This window comes from Canis lupus, chromosome 20, assembly GCF_011100685.1.
Source record: "Canis lupus familiaris isolate Mischka breed German Shepherd chromosome 20, alternate assembly UU_Cfam_GSD_1.0, whole genome shotgun sequence".
NCBI lineage: Eukaryota > Metazoa > Chordata > Mammalia > Carnivora > Canidae > Canis > Canis lupus.
Genome location: NC_049241.1, coordinates 35,472,175 through 35,492,598, shown reverse-complemented (window position 1 = coordinate 35,492,598; position 20,424 = coordinate 35,472,175). Strand labels below are relative to the sequence as shown.

The 20,424-nt window shown below is 44.4% G+C and overlaps 1 protein-coding gene across 10 annotated transcripts in view; it reads left to right on the top strand.

The window, feature by feature from the left end:
• CACNA2D3 (calcium voltage-gated channel auxiliary subunit alpha2delta 3) overlaps positions 1 to 20,424 on the top strand; it is a 946,725-nt gene that overhangs the window by 842,814 nt on the left and 83,487 nt on the right. For all 10 annotated transcript variants that reach the window (XR_005374880.1, XM_038566127.1, XM_038566132.1 and 7 more), the window contains 2 exons: positions 16,157 to 16,218; positions 17,220 to 17,264. Coding sequence is in view for 9 of the 10 variants with exons in the window: in XM_038566127.1 (XP_038422055.1) it covers positions 16,157 to 16,218; positions 17,220 to 17,264 (107 nt within the window). In the remaining variant the exon portion in view is untranslated. The remainder of the gene's footprint in view (positions 1 to 16,156; positions 16,219 to 17,219; positions 17,265 to 20,424) is intronic.

The following is a 20,424-nucleotide window of genomic DNA, read 5'->3' as shown; positions in this document are numbered from 1 at the left end:
TCTTTTAAGTGCAGCCGGAAAATGGGAGTCATAAGTGAAAGTAGGGAACCAGGAGAAGTATTTCCATGCAGCCAAGGTAGCTTTCTTGTTTTGTTGTTAACTGGCAAACCTCAACATGCTGAAGCAATGTTTTGTCAAATTTCTCAAATGCTGAGTGTGGCACTGGCCCAAATGAATGTAGATGTTATTTTAGTGCTGGGAGAGATTTATTTTAATGTACAGTCGTAGCCACTACAAAGGCCTCTTTTAATCTACTGGGGGCTCTGTTCCTTACCCTTTAACTTTGCCACCCCCCTCCTCATCGTAAGGTCCTGGAGCACCCTGTGAAATCGCAAAATATCCCCCCCCCCATTCCTTCTTCATCTCCTAAGGCAGTGACATAAGTGCTGACAATAATGATAATTAAGATGCTTTGTGCAAGAAAAAGCAGTGTACAAGGCTCCGTTCCTTTTCACAGCCTGCCTGGAATTCAAAGACAATGCTGCTTGATAAAAGAGAATGCACCAGCGGCAGAGCTGACTTGCCCAAAGCAGAAAAGCCCCAAGACCAGCTTTTCCTTATCTAGGACCTGGTTCTCTAAGCACAGAAAAGGCGCTGTCCCTCCACTGCTCGCCTCTGAGATGGGAAATCCATCAGTGGAGCAGAGTCTCAGATACCAATATCTTGCACCTTGACTGAGGCCAAAATAAACGAGAAGGGAAACACAGAGGAAGCCATGGCCACATGTGAGGTTTGGCACAGCCAAATCTATGCTTTCAAGGCAAGATGAGAGAGGAGAGCTACAGAGAAAATGGTCTTGGGGCTTGGGGTGAGGGAGAGAAAAGGAGGAATAATCACCAGCCCCAGTGGCGGAAGGGAAACTGAAACCCATCGGTGCAACACCTCCTTTTAACAATGATTTGTAATATCCCCTTTATGATCCCAAAATGAGATACATAGTGAATAGAACCTGTTTCCCTGTAGGCTGCTAAATAGACAAACAAAAATTAAAGAATGCTCTAACTCTAGTATCAAGACAGGAAAGAAGACTAGTTTCTGGTACGATAATATAGATTTTAGTGCATAGATGTTTGGGCACAATTACAAGAAAAGACAGAATGAAGTAGCCAGAAGCTTGTATGGAATCTCTGTAAACACACTGGCTGCCGTATGGACATCTCAGCCCCAAACCATGCCTCACTGGTGATGGGGGTCTCTGAAATAGTAACGTTACGCACAAAATACACTCGTCTCTCTTTTTCACAGGACTGTGGTTCTATATCTAGAAAATTCCATGTGGAAGACATACTTTGTATTTAGATGTAAGACAGGATCCAGTTCAAGGCCCAGATATGGATCATGCTTTCCAAGTACATCAATCACAGCAGAGCACTTGAAAGCACTGGGGGACTGTACCACGAACTATGAGCCTTCCAGTTATTGTGACAAATTATAAACTTCCAAAACAGCCCCCTAGGGGGTGATGCAGTCCTGTTGAGAACCACAAGGAAATGGGCAACAGGTTTCTGGGTCAGGCGTGGGGGGTCCTATCCTGGGTCCACCAAGTCCTAACAGCTGTGAGTCGCTGATTAAATCATTTACCTGCCTCCATCTTAGCTTTAAAATGGATAGAACATTCCCTCCCTTATGAGATTGCTGGAAAAGTTATGGGGGATAGTATCTAATACACACTAGTGGGGTTTTAAGTCATTTTAGGCAATTCTCTCTGGTTCATTCATTTTAGAGATTTGTTTCCTACCTTGAAATCAGAAAGATCGGAGTTCAAATCCTAGGTCCCCCAGGGTGCCTCTCAGCTTTCAGATTGGAAATTTCTAGTATGAATACTCCAGCTTGGTTACTTAGAGATGTCCATGCCCTCAGCTATAAAACAGAGGTGATAAGGACAGTATGTACCTGTGAGGATTTTATCAAATCTTCAGATGTTATAGACTCTCAGCAGAGTTGAGAATATCCTAGGTAGTTGTGACTATACCAGGTCCAACTTGCTTATTCTAACAGTAAAGACAAAACATTACATGGTGGATTGAAGCTCAGTGTCCCTGTAGGTAACAGAGTATACAAAGAATCTAGTCCAGCAAATGGGATGAATTCAGGGCCTCTGCTGCAGGGATCTGAGCTCCTTGACAGAGTAGTGAGCGATGGCAGTGTGTCAGTCTTGGAAAAACTGTGTGGAGACTGAGCTATAGGGAAAGATAACAGGACAGGTACTGTATTAAATACTGCACGTGTTGAACTAGCTGTTACTGTATGTGTGTATATATGTGACATTTACTGAACAGTCCCCATGTTCCTGGCACTGTGCAAGGTTCATGACGTGCATGAGTCCGTTTAAGTCTTAGTTCAATCCTATAAAGGGTGCACAACTTCTGTCCCATTGTCCTGTTGAGGAACTGGACCTGGGCAGTGCCCTGCCTGTATAGGAGACAGGCAGGATTCAGACCCAAGTTCACCTGTTCATTTCCCAATCTGGATGCAAGTATAAGGAAACAGACACAGATGGCAACTAAGGAAGCATCAGAACTCTGGGGCCTCATCACATTGCTGAAGCTTCTCCCCTATAGAAGGAGGACTCAGGAATTAGCCCACCCCCAATACAGACAGATGGGAGGGGGCCAGGGCCATGGGGCAGCGCTGAGGTCCCAGCACAAGGTAGGCCAGTGGCCTGCACAGAGGGGAGGGTAGAGGCTCTGGCTATTACAGCAGGGCCCTCAGAAGACCCTATTCTCCCAAAGCCAGTTCTGTGAAGGGAACATCCATAATCCTTCCATTGGAAAACTTTTATCCAGATCAAAAGGTCCAGTTTCCACTGAGCCAGGGAGGTAGGTAGGGATGAAGCTGCTGTGCCCCTTGCTTCCCTTGTGTGTGGGGAAAGCTGCTGGGAAGTTCAGGGTGGCTGCAACACTTCCCCATGCCACCAATACAGGTGCTCTGTGAGAGGGGCCAGGCTCCATCCTGGGTGGGCTTGGGGAAAAGCCACTCCTGAGGTCCCCGGCTTCTGTTGTTTGCACTCTTTTTTTTTTTTAATTTTTATTTATTTATTTATGATAGTCACAGAGAGAGAGAGAGAGAGAAAGGCAGAGACACAGGCAGAGGGAGAAGCAGGCTCCATGCACCGGGAGCCCGACGTGGGATTCGATCCCGGGTCCCCAGGATCGTGCCCTGGGCCAAAGGCAGGCGCTAAACCGCTGCGCCACCCAGGGATCCCTGTTGTTTGCGCTCTTGAGTGAACAAGGATTCGGCTGTGAATTTCAGCCATGCCTTTCAGATGGGTCAGCCTTGCAGCTTTATCTGGAAGGATGCCTCAGTTCCCCCGCAGGAGGGATTCTAGTGGATCTCCTCTCTCCCCGCCCTCACCCAGGGCTCACCTGAGGCTGAAGGGTGGGGGACAAACTTCCCCGTGGCATCATGCAGGCATTTGCTCTCAGGTCCTCTGTCATCTTGGCCTGGGCACAGGTCAGTGATACTGCCCCGCCTCATCCCATCCCCCGGAGTTGGGCAGCTCCCTGGGCCCAGTGGGGACCAGCCCGCAGGGAGCCTCGTCCTGGGTTCTCTGTGGCCTCTGCCCAGACCTCCCGTTTCCAGCAGCAGCAGGAGGGCTGGAGGAGACCCAGCTCCTGTGTCCTCCACTTACCAGGTCAACTCAGGAGAGGAGTGTGTGCGGAGGGGAGCGCTTGCCTCTGCTGGGAGAGCCCCCTGGGCTTTAGGACCAGGGCTGGGGAAAGGAAGGAAAAGATCAGCAGGGACATCACGGTTCAGGTCTCTCCTTCGGGCCACCGGCTGGGACCTTGGATTCTCTTCCCTTTCCAGTCAGGTCATCTTTCCTAAGAGGTCTGTTTAAGGGGGTTGGGGGCAGGGTGGAAAGGAGAGGCACGGGCCCAGGCATTTCCCCTAGTAGGCCCTCCTGCCCTGAGATTCCCTGAGGGCCTCCAGTTTTGACAGTCAAAATCTAGAATTTTCTCCTTTGTTCTCTGAGTTCCTCCATCCCTCCCCTGAGGCCGGAAGCCTGGAATGCTTTAGCTGAGGGAATGAGAAGAGCCAGGGGGTGCCAGGAAACTGGGAAGAATGTTGGTAACAACTGTGTTTCAAACTGTTATCCCTCAAAGAAAGCATGAAAAGCAACTGATTAACTGCCTAGTGCCTGGAATATAGTGTATTTGCTTGTTCATTCATTGATTCATTCATTCATTCAGTTTTGACTGAAAAAAATACTGGGTACTAATGGAACCTTTGTGGAATGGATAAGGTCTGTGTTGAGGGAAGGTGGGCGAGGTGGCCTGGCTCACCATGGAGGGGAGGCCTCCATCTTCAAGAGAGGGCTTGGGTGTGGGCCCTGCTGAGAAAGATTTGCACTTCCCTCCCAAATCAGAAAAGGAGGTGCCTGCCCCCACCCCCAGCCCCTCCAGCCCACCCTTGCCAGTACAGGGATCTGACCAGGACAGCCTATTCTGAAAGCCTGTCCAGGAGCCCAGATGAGAGACTCAGGTGGATCCAGACACGTGTTTGGGAGCAATCCCTTAATGACGGAAGATGGCTTTTCCATCCTCAACATCCCCCTGATTAGCTTATGGAACAAAACTGGTATCCTTCACTGTAAGGCTGTTTTCCAAATATTCCAAGATCCTGACATTCCAAGAGGTTGGAGGGGAAACAGTGCTCTGTTACTCCAGAATGCCGTCTGCCTTCTCACTCTCTGCTCCCCTCCTGCTCATAATCACCTTGCGTGCAGCTGTTCTGCAAGCATATCTGCCTTGGGCCAGGTCTGATATGGCCAGACACATCTGCCACCCAGGTGTCTGAACATGGAATCGGTCCCTACGTGGCCAGAGGGAGCCGCTTTCCCAGGCTGCCTTGCTGCATGAGCGTGCTCCTAAGTATGGGGTCTTCCTTTGACTTTCCATTTATTGTCCTTCTCATGTCAGATGACCTGGTGACACTGGATACTGAGTGAGAAGGATGGTCTTACTGACCCACCGTGAAGAGGGCAGTTGTGCTTGTGATGCTCTATCCCCAGAATAATCACCAGTTTTTGTTTGAACCTCCTCATTGAGCGCCAGTCGCTGTCTCATAAAGACTAGGCAAGTTTGGCCTCTTTGCTTGCACTGGCCACACAGGTGGTCTCCTGGAGTTCTAGGATGCAGCTCGAGATGTGGCAGGTGGCCTAAAGTGCTCTCTCCACCCTCCCTCTTCACCTGGTCACTAGGTCCTCATAAATTTCTACTCATCCTTGGGTCCTGACTCTTTATTGAATACCTCACTAACTGTCCCTGCAGAGCAAGCAGTGTGTTCTCAGACTTGTGTTAAAGTGATGAGCCAATCCCCTAAACTAATTGGTCATTAATGTCTGGAAAAGACAGAACCAATTTGAATATGTTGATAATTGGTACAAATATTCTGGATTGTTTGAATAGAGAATGATGTGTGACTTAACTTGAGACCTCCAGTCTGTATTTTATCTGCAAAAAAGAAAAACAAACCCACAGAGGGCATGTTCGAACTCACAGTTGAGAAAACCTCTTTGACTTTGTTCTGTGAGATGAAAACCAAGGTGAAGATCACTTCCTGATAGGGAGACCTTCGGCCTATAACTTAGGTCTCTGATCATCAGGCTTCTTATATATAAAGAGTGTGGCTAGGAGTACTGCCCACCTGGCACAGTATTCGGAGGATTGGCTTACGGTATCTTAAACTCCTAGGGCATACCTGGCACACAGTAGGAGGCTTGATAAATACTATGAATTATTGATATTATTAATGTTACTATTACTATGTGATATAATTCCTATGATCCAATTTATAAAATAATTCCCATCATGGAATATATCGTACATAATTCCAAGACATGTCTAGTGAGCAGGGAAACATGTTTCATGAAATAATTCACATGCAAACAAAATTGCAACATGTTGAAATTTACTAAGCTAAAATGACAGAGCCCTGAGGCTGAGGGATAGGTGGTATCTGGCAAAGTGTAGAGGAGATTAATGTACCAATGGCAAGGCTCAGATTCCAGGCTTCACTTGGTCAGGAGCGCCTAGCAGCAAGAGCACACCTCTCTGCTCCATCCCTGGTGCCCCTTGCTCAGTGCAATTCCATCATCCCTCACCTCCCCACACAAACCATGCAGCCCCACCTTTTCCTACAGATATTTGCAAGATTTGTTCTCATCTCACACCTGTGCCTCACTGAAAACCTTTCCATGGCCCTCAGTTTCCCTCAGGACAATATGCAAGCCACCTGAATAGCAAAATAGAGAGAAAACTGTCTAGGAACAGCTGACATCAGCATCAGCACCACATCCAACTGTCCAGTCATTTATTCCACATGTATTCACAAATGCCTGCCTGAGCTGGGCACTTTTTCTAGATTCAGGGAATGCAGGTGTAAACATTCTCTGCCCCTCAAGGGGCTTACCCCTAGTCAGGTGGGAATGAATCATAATAAATAATAATAATATAATTTAATGCCAAGTATTGTTAAGTGCTTTGAAGAAGCATTTCTTGTTGACAAGAAAACCATTAGAAAATTCTGTAGACCAAGCAAGGTCAGGATTGTTCCCTCCTGCAGTGAAGGAGAACACCACCCTGCCAGGGTCTAAGTATTTCCTAGCAAGAGAGGGTCAGTAGATATTGCTAGGGTTCTGGGGTCTGGTGGGTCTCTCCGTGTGGGGATCTGGGGATCGGATTACTTTAAGAATAGTGGGCCTCTCAAGTCTTGGTTTGATAAATGAGCACTTTCCATATTGGCCTGAGTAGTCTGTTGTTCAGAAAAAAATTGCTTTGGGAGAAGATTCTCAAGTAAATCATGAGGTATTTTTACTTGTTTACAGCCTTGTATTTCTGGGCAAGAATTTTCTGGAACAAATAGCAAAGTCACAAAGGTCATGTTGATGGAGGCAGCCTTGATTCCCAGTCCTGATACTTTGTTAGGGGACACAAGCTACCTCAGTGCTCTCTTCTCAGCTTGCAACAGAGGTCACCCCAGGTCATTGCCTGGGCTGGGGCGTGTGACCCTCAGTATAGGGTTGCCAGATTTAGCAAATCAGAAGTATTTTATCTGGCAACACTACGGGAGTGCTGTGAATTTTTCAATGAATTGTCTGCATATGAAATCTAGATTTCTCAGCTTCTCTTGCAAGCATCAGAATAACTTGTAGCATCCAAACTGTGTTCCCACAAGGCGTCAGCTGAGCTGAGCTGCTCCCTTTATGTCACTCCCTGCAGTTCCCACCCAGCCCTGGAAAGATCTGAGGTGAGTCGCCCTGGAAAGATCTGAGGTGAGTCACTCTGGAATTGACTCAGGATCCCTCGAATGAGCTGGGTGCTCTTGCAAAAGTCCCCTTCCTTCTCTGTGCCCTGGAACATGAGCTAAAGAATCAGAGGAGCTGGATGCATCCCTCCAGCCCTGTGAGCCACCCACGTGGATATTTTAGTGCTGCTTTGCATTAAGTATAGTCACAAACATCCAACTCAGAGGTGTTTGGCAACTAAATGTGACCATTCTATTATGGGTTTTGAAATGTTTGGAAATCTGACCCCTGATTTTGTTAAAATCTCTTTGGTAACTGTTATTAGGTGGTGACCTAATAAGAAATTATTAACTGGGGAGCTATAATTTGGAAGCTTATAATTTTCTTAATGGACATTGATTTGTGTAACCCTGATTAAAATACAATGAAGCCTGAGGCTTAAATGTTTTATTCCAAAAGGTTGAAAAGATGGGAATTGACTCTAGAAATGTATTGGCTGAAAAACTTTATTGAAATAATATTATTTGAAGAGGTTTGTGAGCATAAAACGATGTGACAAAAAATACTTGATGCCAGCTCCCATGGCCTCAGAAAGTTGAGGGAATATAGGGTTCTTTAGATGAAGTCTGGAAAAATGCTTCCAGATTACCTCAGGAGTGAAAAGAAAATTATTATTCCATCCCACGGCCCCGCTAATTCTTTTCAGCGTTGATTCTGTCAAGTAATTAGAATCCAAATGGAGGAAACATTCATAATTGTCACTTATTACACTCTACCAGAGGTGACTGCTCCCGAGAAGTTCTGGCAGGACAAAACCAAAGCGATTACCAGAGAAATATGCGGGCCAATGATCAGGCCTTCCTACACACGTTCCCAGAAGCCAGTCGCAGACTGGGTGGGGATGGTGGCAGATTAAAATAGGCCTCCACAGCTAGGAGTCTCCAAGGAAAACCTTTTGCTATCGAGTTGTCAATCAAGTGATGAGTCCTGTTTCCACTCCCTCTCTCTTACCACAGACATCCATCGTGTAGCTCTTCGTTACTTAAAAGCATGTATAAGACAGTCTACCCTCCCCCACCATGTACCACAAGGAATACTTCAGAGGTGAAACATGCACTCATTTGGGGGGGGGGGGTTGTATATTTAAAACACCTCCTCCCCTTTTATCATTGTATTTCTTCACTTGGCATAGGCTAAGATACAAGGTGTGTCGGCTGCTGTGAGGATGTCCCCCCCACCCCAATATTTGAAATAATACCATACCTTAGAGATTAATGTTCAGGCTTTACCAAGATTATAATAAACGAATATTGCTTTGATCTAAATATTTTTCAAACAGTTGTTGCTGATCGCTCTCTCTCCCCTATAATCTTTTAAGAAAGCCTTTGGACTTGCCAGTCTGACACCCAGGGGGACATGAGTGCAGCTGCCTTTCCTTCCCCCTCATCGCGAGGATACTCTGTTCTCAGTTTCACCCAAATTAGTCCCAGGATTTCACTTGTCTTTTTTGTCCAACATTCCATCATGCAATTCATTAAAATCTTCACATGAAATATTTAACAGATGAGTTATGTCATAATTCACATTACGGTTTTAAATTGTTATTCATGTGGTAAGTCATTTATCCTGGACATTAGCAGACCTCTGGAATGGGCTTGTATTTGATGTAAGGAAGGTTAGAATTCTTTTCCTCAACACCCCAGAACAGTGGCCTTATTCCAAACCCCTAGTTGATCATGAAATATTCCCCGAAAAGTGACATTCAGATTCATTGTTAGTTCAACTTGCAATTAACTATGTTGAAAACAAACAGAGGAAAACATTTAAACAAATGTGGCCTGGCTCACAGCTATTCCAGTTGACCGTTAATTAAGGCAAGTTGGAATCCAAATGTGCCAGGCCTTGTTACTATCACCGCTAGCGATCATTGCCATTGTACACAAAGGAATGAAAATTCAGGGGCTCTGTCAAAGGGGGGATGAGGACAGGATGGGAGATATTAAGCCAGCTGAGTAAAAGTAGCCAGTACCCTGCTTGAGAAATATGACAAGTAGGAGCTCATTATCTGGATGAGGTAACAAACGTATGGCCAGCTTTTATTTGTAGAATTTAGGTTGTCAGAAAACTTGTCCCAATCTTAAGTCATGAAATACGTGGGATATTCCTAACAGATATTTTATTTATCAACTCATTAGAGTTTTATTTTCTCTAATAAAGATGCAGGGTTTTTTTTGTTTTGTTTTGTTTTGTTTTACCATATCCCAACCCATGGATTGGGATCTATTAGAAAATGCTCCTGTTTGTGGGCCACTCTGACTGAAGGTCACTCTGGAACCTTTCTCTGCCCAAGCACCAGACTGAAATAATGGTCACCTGCTCCCAGCAGTGACCAGTCAATTGAGAAGCTTTGATAGTACCCTGGCTGACGAGCACCTGGAGCTGATGGTGCCAGTTTCAGGAACAGTAACCCTCTTGGATTCTGTATGCAGACCTGTCTAGCCTTGTCCCGAGTGTGCATAAATGATCACAATTCCAGAAGAGGCATGTGGTAGTGTTTGAACAGTGGGGCACAGCATTCCTTAATCCCGAGGGGGAAGACTCCATTCTAAAAGCTTGCTCAGCTGAAAGAGAATGATCACTTTCTGTATGTTGCTTCATCTTGCCAGTGTTCATATAGTCTCTATCCCTCTTCTTTGGTATCATAATTTAGTTAGGCGTTTATCCACCAATATTACACCATAGACATTGCTAGCAGTGAACAGTGTGGATTCATGATGGATGAAATTTTTGTTCAGTCTCAATATCCTGGCAGGAAAGACTGTGTATGGTTTTGAACAGCAAGAATAAAGGATAAAAACTCTATGAACAAATCATAGCAGGAATGTTGACAACACCATCAAGCCTTTAGAGTGTTCTAATGCACACCATTGTACTTTGTGCCATTTTTCCCCAGCCCACTAAAGTTCTGTTCAGAAGCTAAAGCTAGTATGACTCTCTTTGCAGGGACAGAGAGGTGAAGTAATACATCCTTTGCACACATCCTTAGCCATCTTATAAACAGGATTCACATCCAGTTCTCTTGGTAAAAATTTTCCTGGTTATAATTTATTGGTGGTGGCTAGATTATTTTTCTGTCTCCTGGATGAGCTCTCAAAGCGTATGTGAATATATTGTGTGGCTGGAGGATTGGGCAAATGGAAGTAAGGGTGTTTGTGCGAGCTTGCGTGCCAGGCATGGTGAGCACCATTTTACAAACCGGATTTGTGCTCCTAGGGGTATGTTGCAAGTTGAGGCCAAGCCCACAGAAAATTATTTCTAAATGAATACAATATGAAAAAGTTATTTTATTTCTAATTTTACATGTAACATTGTTCTTTGGTGAGTCTCGGATTACACTTGAATGCATGTCTATTAACCTGATATGAGATGCATGCATGATTTCATCTTGAATGCATTTGAATATAATAGCACTGGAAATGTAATTTGTATTCTCAAATTTTATAAAGCAAAATAAATAAATCTTGGGGGTGGTAGCCACATTGAGCATATTGCATTGATTTCTTTGGGTTTCTCTCAAACTAATTACCAACTTCCCTTTGCAAATCCAGGTCTTCTCACATTGGCAGCTCTATCTGATCTAAATCCCCTGTACCTAAGTCATCCTTATTTTTTGCACCTCCAGGGAGTGGGTAGTGTGGACAGGTCTGTGGAGAACTTTACCACTGATCCTTAAAGAATGCCAATACTCAGTTCTCTGTGATTGTTCCTGTTATCACTGATCTCTGTCCAATAGGACCCTCTGTGATAATAGGAATGTTCTAGATCTGCATGATCCAGTACAGTGGCCACTAGCACCATGTGGCTATTGAACACTTAAAATGTGGCTAGTACAACTATGGAACTGAATTATTAATTTTATTCTATTTTAATTTAAATAGCCACACATAGCTGGTGGCCACTAACTTGGACAGGACAGAACGAGAGCATTTGCGGTCAGCTGTTCATCCCAATTCAAGCACAGTAGTCATTGACATCCTGCTGGATGTTAATGGCTGGATGTTAGGTGGATGATGCTCTGTGCTCACCTACATCCACTCTGGGAATCCTGAAGTGCTATCCTCTTTTCAGCAATTTGATTGCTCTCTTCAGGTTCCCATGCCGGGCTGTCTTGACTTCATCTCAGTAGACCCACCACCTAGCACATCCTGGGTTTCTGATAAACATGGAGGAAGAAAAGGAGGGGGGAGTAGGTTGTAAGGAAGTTAGAAAGTTGGGGAAAGAAGAAGCCTGGAACCTACTTCATTGAAGGTATGTGGTCTGCTCTGCTGAGCTGAAAATCTGTACTGAGGCCTTCCTTGAGTACTGAGAAGAGTTACAGGAACGGTAACCTGAACAATTCAAACCCAAAGTGATGTCAGTGCTCCGGATGCCTGAATATTTTCTGTGAGAGGCTCTGGGGCTCTTGGGGATGGCAGTTCTCATAACGATGATTTTGTTGTTTTGCTGGTTTTCCAAAGACCATCCCAGTATCTCAGGGTCACTGTCCTGGAGGCTCACACAATACCAGCACTTTGGGAAGGATACATTTTTCTGGGTCTGTTCCACTCCTGGAAGGGGAGTGAGATGCTGTTATGGAAAGGGGGCTCTTCTCTCCTCTCCATAAAAGCCCCAGTAGGAGTCTGAGAGCATTTGTAATCAGATGGAAGTGAAGAGCACCATGAACTCCAGGAGAAATATGCTGATGATTTTCTGGACTGTCTAGAAAATTTTAAACCCCAGGAATGGTGTTTTTATTTTCCTCATTCTCTTTGGGACTTGGGTTTCACTAAAGCATTTTCTGTCCTTGTTTTCCTTATTAAATTAGCAAGGATTGACTTGAATCAGAATATACTGGTATGGCTTAAAATGTTGTTGAAAGAACAAAACAGACAGGCATGACAAATATCTCAGGTTCCATTTGGGAATATGTAGGAGGTGGGGGAAGAGAAAGGGACTTGCTGAAGTAATAATAATGACTTTTTTCTGATAAAAGTTGAAAAAAGAAAAAAAAAACATGTGAAACAAAAATAAAGGAAAATAGTGAAAGGACTCTGTTTGTGGAAGCTCATATTTGTTTTCTTGGCCAGAGGATGCTCCTGAAGCATTTTTGTTTGTTTTGGGGGGGAGGCAGTTTTTATTCTGATTTTTTTTTTTCGGTGTGTTTTTCCCACTTTAAATCATTTTCATGCTCAAGAAATCATTAGCCAAATGTACCAAGTGGCTGTGGCTGCTTAACTCCTCTCATTCTGGTCTCCACTGTCTGGGCCCTTTGCCTTCTTCTTCTTCAAGGCTTCCATCGTGGATCTTCTACAATATAGATCTGAAGTCCTGCCATTTCTCTACTGAACCTGAAATGGCTCCTCAGACCCGATAGCAAGTGTCCACAAACTTTTTCAGTAAAGGGCCAAATAGTAAGTATTGTAGGCTATGTGGGCACCTTCAGCCTCTGTTGCAATGATTCAGTATCCCAAGGGCCTACAGGATACTCTTCAGAAGACACGATGGTCTTTTAAAAAGCTGCATCATTTTGCCTGTGCTATTTCTGGACTTGGATTACCTTCTTTCCTCTGTTCTTACTTTTCCTGCCAGTGGGGTCCTTGGGTATAACCTTACACGAAGCTTCTGCCAGGCCAAAGCCACTCCATCCTCTGTGCTCCACAGTCCTCTCTGAAGCCTCTGACATTGAGTTTACCATGTGGCTACTCCCCAGCTAGACACCATGGGAGTGTGTTCTCATTCCCCTCAGCACTCAATGGAGAGCTTGACATAGGGAAGGCCACTGAACCAATGGTCATGAAGTTGACTTGCCAATGAGCTTGTGATCCTCCTCATCACAGAGAAGTATGTTAGCTTGTAGGTGAAAATGCTACAAACTCAGATGTGCTACAGAGACCCAGGGGCCAGGGTTGCTGGGAGGGGCGGGGGGCAGGGGCGGGGGGCAGCCTTCAAAAACACAGCCAGGGCAAAACCAAGCAGACAAGGCAGTCAGGACTGTCAGGAAGCCCTGTGGCATCAACCTCACAGCCCATATGGGGGTGAGTGAGGAGCGAGGAAAGCCGTGTCTAGTTTAGGGCATCAGGAGCAGGGAGGGGACGCAGCCTGCTGGAGGGGGATCAGAGAGAAGCAGCCCGCATGATTAATGGGACAGAGGGGCTGACTCAGGAGGAAAGATTAAAGCGCTCTGAGGAGCTGGGGTACAAGCTGAAAGGGGCAGATGATAGCAGGCTTCAGGAATGTGAGATGGATAAACACCCAGGAGGGAGCAGCAAGCTTCATTAGGGAGGTAAAAATTGGGGGGTGGGAGTGCTCCATCAAAGAATGGAAGGGGTTCTCAGAAAGGGCATGGGCTGCTGATGGGGAACTCAGGTAATGATAGGTGGGCCAGGGGCAACTCTGGGCTGTTGGAAGAAGAAACACCATGGAAAGGCCACTGTGGGGTGATGCTTTCAGGAAACCCTCTGCTTTATCCTTTAGCACCTGGAAGCCTGCCATGGCTGTTGACCATGTCCCTCAGAAGTGCCCTTAGAGTTACTCTGACTGCCACCCTGGGAAGAACTGGCTGGGGAACAATGTAGGGGGAAAGCTGCACAGAGAAAATACACAAAAGACGAGAGACAAGCTCATTTCCACCCTCCTCCTAGATACCAATGAGTGGATGTCACAACAACTTGAGGCCCTCTGTCCTGAAGTCAGCTTTTTGCCATCCCTCCCTGTCTTTGGTAGAACCAGAGATATTCATTCCAAGCCACTTCTTAAGGGAAGGCTCTCACCTCTGCCGGCTGGGGGATCTGAGCAAAACCCAGCCTACACCCTGGTCTGTAGCTTCCCCCATTGGCTCATCCCAACAAGGATACAGCCTGTCAGGTGTTTTGGAAGATAAGAAGTATTTGAATCCACAGCAAACAGCCTTCAGCCTCCAAAATCAGGTTCCTTCAAGGTAATCTCTGAAATTTTCTCCAGGGCTAGGAAGAGCAGCTTGTGTCGTAGTCTGACAAAGAGGTCCATGTTGTGGCAGGTCCTCGACAGCCAGTTAACCAGGGCCTTTGGAACAGCCATGCTCAACCCTGGCTGTGCATTAGATTCACTAGGGGCTATTTTTCAACTCCCCATGCCCAGACACCACTCCCAGGAGTTCTGATTTAAATGGTCTAGGTATGGAGGGGGAAGGCAACCAGGCATCAGTACTTTTTCTTAAAGTTCCCCAGGTGGCTCATATAGGTGGAGAGTTGACCCTGAAAAACTTCTATTTGGGGGTGATTATAGTTCATGTTTATGTTACTCCTCTTTCTCTAGAACTACTGACTGTAATATGACCTGAAAGTTTTCTTAAAAGCAAGCATTTACCGATGGGCCATCTGTGTGCTCAGCATCTTGCTGGGGGCAGGGATCCAGTGAGGAGGAAGAACAGGTGCCTGCCCTTGGAGAGCTTATGATCTGGAGGATGGAGGACACTTTGAGCAAAGCAGGATGAATCCAGAGTGCTGAAATGGTGCATTTCAGAGACTTCCAATCCTGCATATGGCAGCCAGGCTTAGGTCTAGCCCTATCCTAGGGTTTGACATGCTGAGTCCAAAGGTTGAAGATGAGTCCCTCCCAGTGTACATACCCCAGTCAACCTTGAATCTCAGGGCTTGCTTCAACAATTCTTCTAGGAAGGAGGAATGCACTTGACAGTTTTAAGAGTAACAGCCTCTAGGAATCTTCCACTTCCTGAAGTCAGCATGGCAATGATTACCTGAGGGGGATCAAACATGGCGACATGCAAGATCTTAAGAGTCTTGAGTGAACTTTTTTTTTCATAATTGTGTATTTCCTTTGGTGGCAATTATTATTTCAGTTGAAGTTACTTTAGGTATTTAAGTAAAAGAAAAAGTGTGGAAAGATAGCTAACAATACCGGTGGTGTGCAGATGTGGCCAAAATTGGTGAGGTTGTGTGCAACGGACTGAGGTTTGCAAAACTGCCCTGGGATAAATGGTGTCCCGTGTGGGGTCCAGTGTTTCCAGCCCAGAATCTCACTCTGTCTTTCCAGACTCCTCTAACATCTTCTCACCATGTGATGAGCTTTTTGCTCTGCCTTGAGCACTTTCCGAAATGGTTTCAAGCATTACATCATTTTGGCTTCACGGAGAGAAACAGCATGAGCTTGTTCGTGTCCTCGTTCTAAGGTTCCACCAAATGCTACATCCCAAAATTTCAAGTCACTTTCTTAACTTCTTCTTTCTGTATGTTTCCGTCACTAGAGGAACTGTTGCTCGAGGGATCCTTTCATGACCAAACAGAACTGCATAATTCCCTCAAAGTTCCTGGGGAGGGAAAATCATCATCATTGAGATGTGGATACTGGGGGCCAGTTTAACTAAGTCACATCATAGTCAAGTGACTCACTTCCAAACACCAGCCTCATGACAAGTGCTTTCCAAATGTTATATCTCAAAAACACATGCATGGTATACATTTTAGACATGCAAGTTCATATGGTAATAACTGTAACAAGAACTCTGAAGATGCAGTGGTTTTCTAAATATGCTGTCTTTTCTTCATTCCTGTTTTTAGCCTGGGTTGGGGAGGGGAGTGACCACAAGTGTATGAGTTTTAGAAACACACAGGTCACATGGCTCCAAAGAGTCACCTGCACTGTGCTCAGTTTGCTCTATGTCAAAAGTTCTGTGAGTATAATTAACCTTGAGAATTCCTTACCTGAAAGATAAAATGTCGTGGTTGTAGACTTCACTGTAAGTTTAGTTTTTAAGCGTTCTTATCTGATATGCTTGCATCAGCTTCTTGCCGTGACAGATGATTTTCAATGATAATCTTAAATAATTGTGTGAAGGAATCTCTAATGCCTTGTTTTATTTATAATTTGTCCCAGCTGTAGGCATTCAGATGAAACTTGAATTTTTCCAGAGGAAGTTCTGGACTGCCAGCAGACAGGTAAGTTATAATCAGTGTATTGAAGCATTAGCGGCACTGTTATTATACAGGTGTTCACATTTGGGTACCCGGAGCCTAAAAGTGCCAGATTTCCGATGAATGTTTGTAAAATGAACTGCTGGCTGCTCAGATTACCTTTCATTTCACTGCAAAATAAAAGGTTGTCAGCATGTTAGACGCCACATGCTGGGAAAGCAGGCAATTTGCTCCTATAAACAGTTTTAATTGTGAAATCAAGAGAATGACCTTCCAAAGGAGAAGTTTTTCTTTTACCTGTTGGGGACTTTTGTGATTTTCCATAGTGACTTTTCTCTAATCTCGTGATGTCTGGTTGTTGATTTGTGAATTTCTTTATTTCACTTTTGAAGTCCTTTGCATAACTAGATCTGACTAAGCATGCATCTACCCTCTTTGACCAGAGGATTTCTCTGCCTTGGAGAATTTGGGAGCCTTCTTGCCTTGTACTGTGTTCTCTGTACTGAGCAGTCTTAGTGGTATTTGTTTAGTAATTTGTTAGAAATGGCAATTTTGCTCAATTCGAATTGTTGGAATGGTATTTCTTAAATAAATGCTTAAATTAACACATTAGGAAACTATAGACTAAGAAAACAGAGGTTTTTTTTAAAAAAAGCCATTAGGATCTATTAATTTAAAATTAAGTAACAGCACAGTTATACTTTTTATTACTCAAAGACTTGAGATCTTAAAAAGATATCAATATTGAATGTCAATGTAAATTAAAATAGACAACATAAATTAAAATGAAAAAGAGCCAGTTACCTCCCAATAAATTGTCTTTTATATTACTCTTTGGAACTGGTATTGATCCTGGGGAAGGCAGACAAGACACATCTTGGCGCATTCCCTTTGGTTGAAATTTGGTATTTGCATAAAAGGCAAGGACTTCTTAAAGCTTGTCCTTGAATAATTAAGTGGCAATCATAGCAGATGCTGGAATGTCCAAGTAACGCATTTCCCCTTGCTTTCACCTGACCCCACAGTGTGCCTCTCTGGATGGCAAATGCTCCATCAGCTGTGATGATGAGGTAAGACAGCTCCCTGGCCCTATTTCTGCCCTGGTCAAGGGGACCTGACAGGGGGTGCCTTCTCACAGAGGGAGTGCCACTGTAAATACAGCCTTGTCTGACAGATTGCTCCTGACTGAGCTGCAAAAACCCAAGGAAATTTCCTTCTTTCTTTCTTTCTTTCTTTCTTTCTTTCTTTCTTTCTTTCTTTCTTTCTTTCTTTCTCTTTCTTTCTTTCTTTCTTTCTTTCTTTCTTTCTTTCTTTCCCTCCCTCCCTCCCTCCCTCCCTCCCTCCCTTCCTTCCTTCCTTCCTTCCTTCCTTCCTTCCTTCCTTCCTTCCTTCCTAATCAGCTAGTTTCTGAGAGCTGGAAAAATGTGCTTTAAATGTCCCACATAGGGTGGCTCAGTCAGTTAGGCATCTGACTCTTGATTTTTGGCTCAAGTCATGATCTCAGGATCAGTGGGGAGTCTATTTGAGATTCTCTCTCTCCCTCAGCCCTCCCCCTCCACTTACCTGCTCCCCTCCACCCACATTCTCTCTCTCTGTCTCTATCTCAAAATAAATAAATAAATATGCCATGGACAGCACTATTGGAATTTTGGCATTTTATAAGAAATAATACAAATTACTGCCCTTTGAAGTTCACATTATAGTTCTCAAAGCTTTTATCTCTTCTCATCCTGGTAACAACCCAATGAAATGGATAGGAATGCTCATACTGTTTGGCAGAGAAGGAAATGGAAAATGAGAGAAATTGAATGACTTGCTTAATTTCATGTAATAAATGAGCTAAAAATCTGAGGAGTTGAAAATCCAGAATTATTCATTCTGGTGTAATGCTCTCTCTCAGAACTCTACTCTTTCCCTCCCTTCCTTTTTATCTCTCTCCCACTCTGTCACTCTTTTGGGAAGAGGAATTTGAATCCCACTCATGAGCAATAGAAGAAAAAAATGTACCACTGTCCTAAGTCTACCCATCGGATTTATGTTTTCACAGTATTCAATCTCATACGTCCTCTGCCCCTCAATTCAGAGCAAGCAGGTGTGCAGGGGCCTTTCGTGGTGGCTCAGGTAGCCTTTCTTTCTCTGCATTAGTTAAAACATTAGTCAATACATGAATTGGAACTTATAAATAATCATGTTTATTGTCCTTCTGGTTACCACAGGGATTTGAGAAATCCCAACCAAATTTAGTTTCAACATAGAAAGCATAAATTAGAGGGGTGCCTGGGTTGCTTAGTTGGTTAAGTGGCCAACTCTTGATTTTTGGCTCAGGTCTTGATCTCAGGGTCCTGGGTTGGAGCCCAGCACTGGGCCTCGCACTCACCAGGGAGTCTGGTTGAGATTCTCTCTCTCTCTCTCTCTCTGCCCCTCTCCCCACTCATGTGTGTGCTTTCTCTCTCTAAAATAAATCTTTAAAAAAAGAAAGAATAAATGAGAACTATATTTCAAAAAAAGTAGGCAAAAACAAGGAGAGAAATATAAAAGGGAGTCCAGGATGAAGTTAAAACACAAAATGCTCAGTCCGTAAAGATCATAATTTTTGTATGAGTCACTATCCAAAGAGTAAAAACCAATGAGCTTTTTAGCAGAAGCCCAATTTTCTCAGACCACCAGATTAAAAATAATTTTCCCTTAGAAAAGAGCATTTTATGATCATTAACCTTTTCAGTAAGTTTGAGAATGCCATTCATAAAACAGCCAAGCAGCCTCAAACCTCTCTACCTTTGAGACATTGATTACATATTGGAGTACTCAGCTCAAGACAACACAGCCCAATGATAATACTGATTAATCAGTGTCATGAAGCCCTGTGTTAAGCCCTCACTTGTATAATGGGTACAACTACTAATCCCAATTTACACCAAGAGATCTAAGGATAGTTCATTGGTTAGTTGGGTTAGTGTGGATGGTTGGTTGGCTGGTGGGATGGATGATGTTTTTGGATAGTTGATTGGTTGATTGGCTACTAGGTGGTTGCATGGATAAACAGATGAATAGCTGGTTAAACAAGTTGATGAATAAAACCAGAAGCAGTAACTTTCCTATATCCATACTGCCTCTGTACATCCTCACATATAAAAGGAAGTGGAAATGGGTGCCACTTAGAAACAACCAGTATATATTTGTTGTTCAATGAATATTTTCACAGGTGATAGGTAGCATGGTGGTTAAAGGACCAGCATATGAAGTTAGAATAACTAGCTTCATATTGTGACTCTGACAGCCATATGACCTTGAGCAAGTTTCTGAACATCTCTGTGGGGTTGAGAATATCTGCCTCACAGGATAATGGTGAGGAATGAATGAGATAATATATTTAAAAGTGCATGGCACAGCTCCTGGCAAACAGGTCAGCTATAAGCCAAAAATGTCTGCAGACTTTTTCTTCCCTCAGAGTTAGTGGTCTGAATCTCAGACAGCAATGGCATATGCACTCTGGGCACATCTGCAGTCTCCCCCAGGTATAGCAAGCACAAAATGCATGCTCTCCTCACTGCCGAATGATCATCAGTGAGCCTTGGGATAAGCCCCCATACAAATGTCAAGAAAAGTTTACAGGCTTGGAAAGTTAAGCATTGAGTTTGCTATATTTTCTGAGCTTCATCTGATGCTCAAATGTTCTCCTTTTGCCCTATGTAATGATTGTTCATTTCCCATTTCAACTCTAAGTTTGGCTTCAGGCAACTGGTTGACATAGTTTAAAATGAAAATGCGAGTCCTGGGCAGCCCGGGTGGCTCAGCGGTTTAGCACCACCTTCAGCCCAGGGTGTGATCCTGGGGACCCGGGATGGAGTCCCACGTCGGGCTCCCTGCATGGAGCCTGCTTCTCCCTCTGCCTGTGTCTCTGCCTCTCTCTCTGTTTCTCATGAATAAATAAATAAAATCTTAAAAAAAAAAAAAAAGGAAATGCCAGTCCTGTCTTCCCAACCAAGCCCCTTCCCACCCTTTCAGCACACCCTTTCTGTGTGTCATTTTCTTTTCATGACTTTTAATTAAGCCTTTGAGACCGTGTCCCACCTTCTCCCCCAACTGCCCTCCAGTGATCAGGGCCCCATTAAAAACAGCTGTGAGGGCTCATTAAGTTCACATGCTCTGGCTTCTCCTCTGTGCTGAAGACCTGGCCCAACTCCCTCAGACTTATAAGACATGCTTTGCGTTGGACCCATTCCAGCCCCT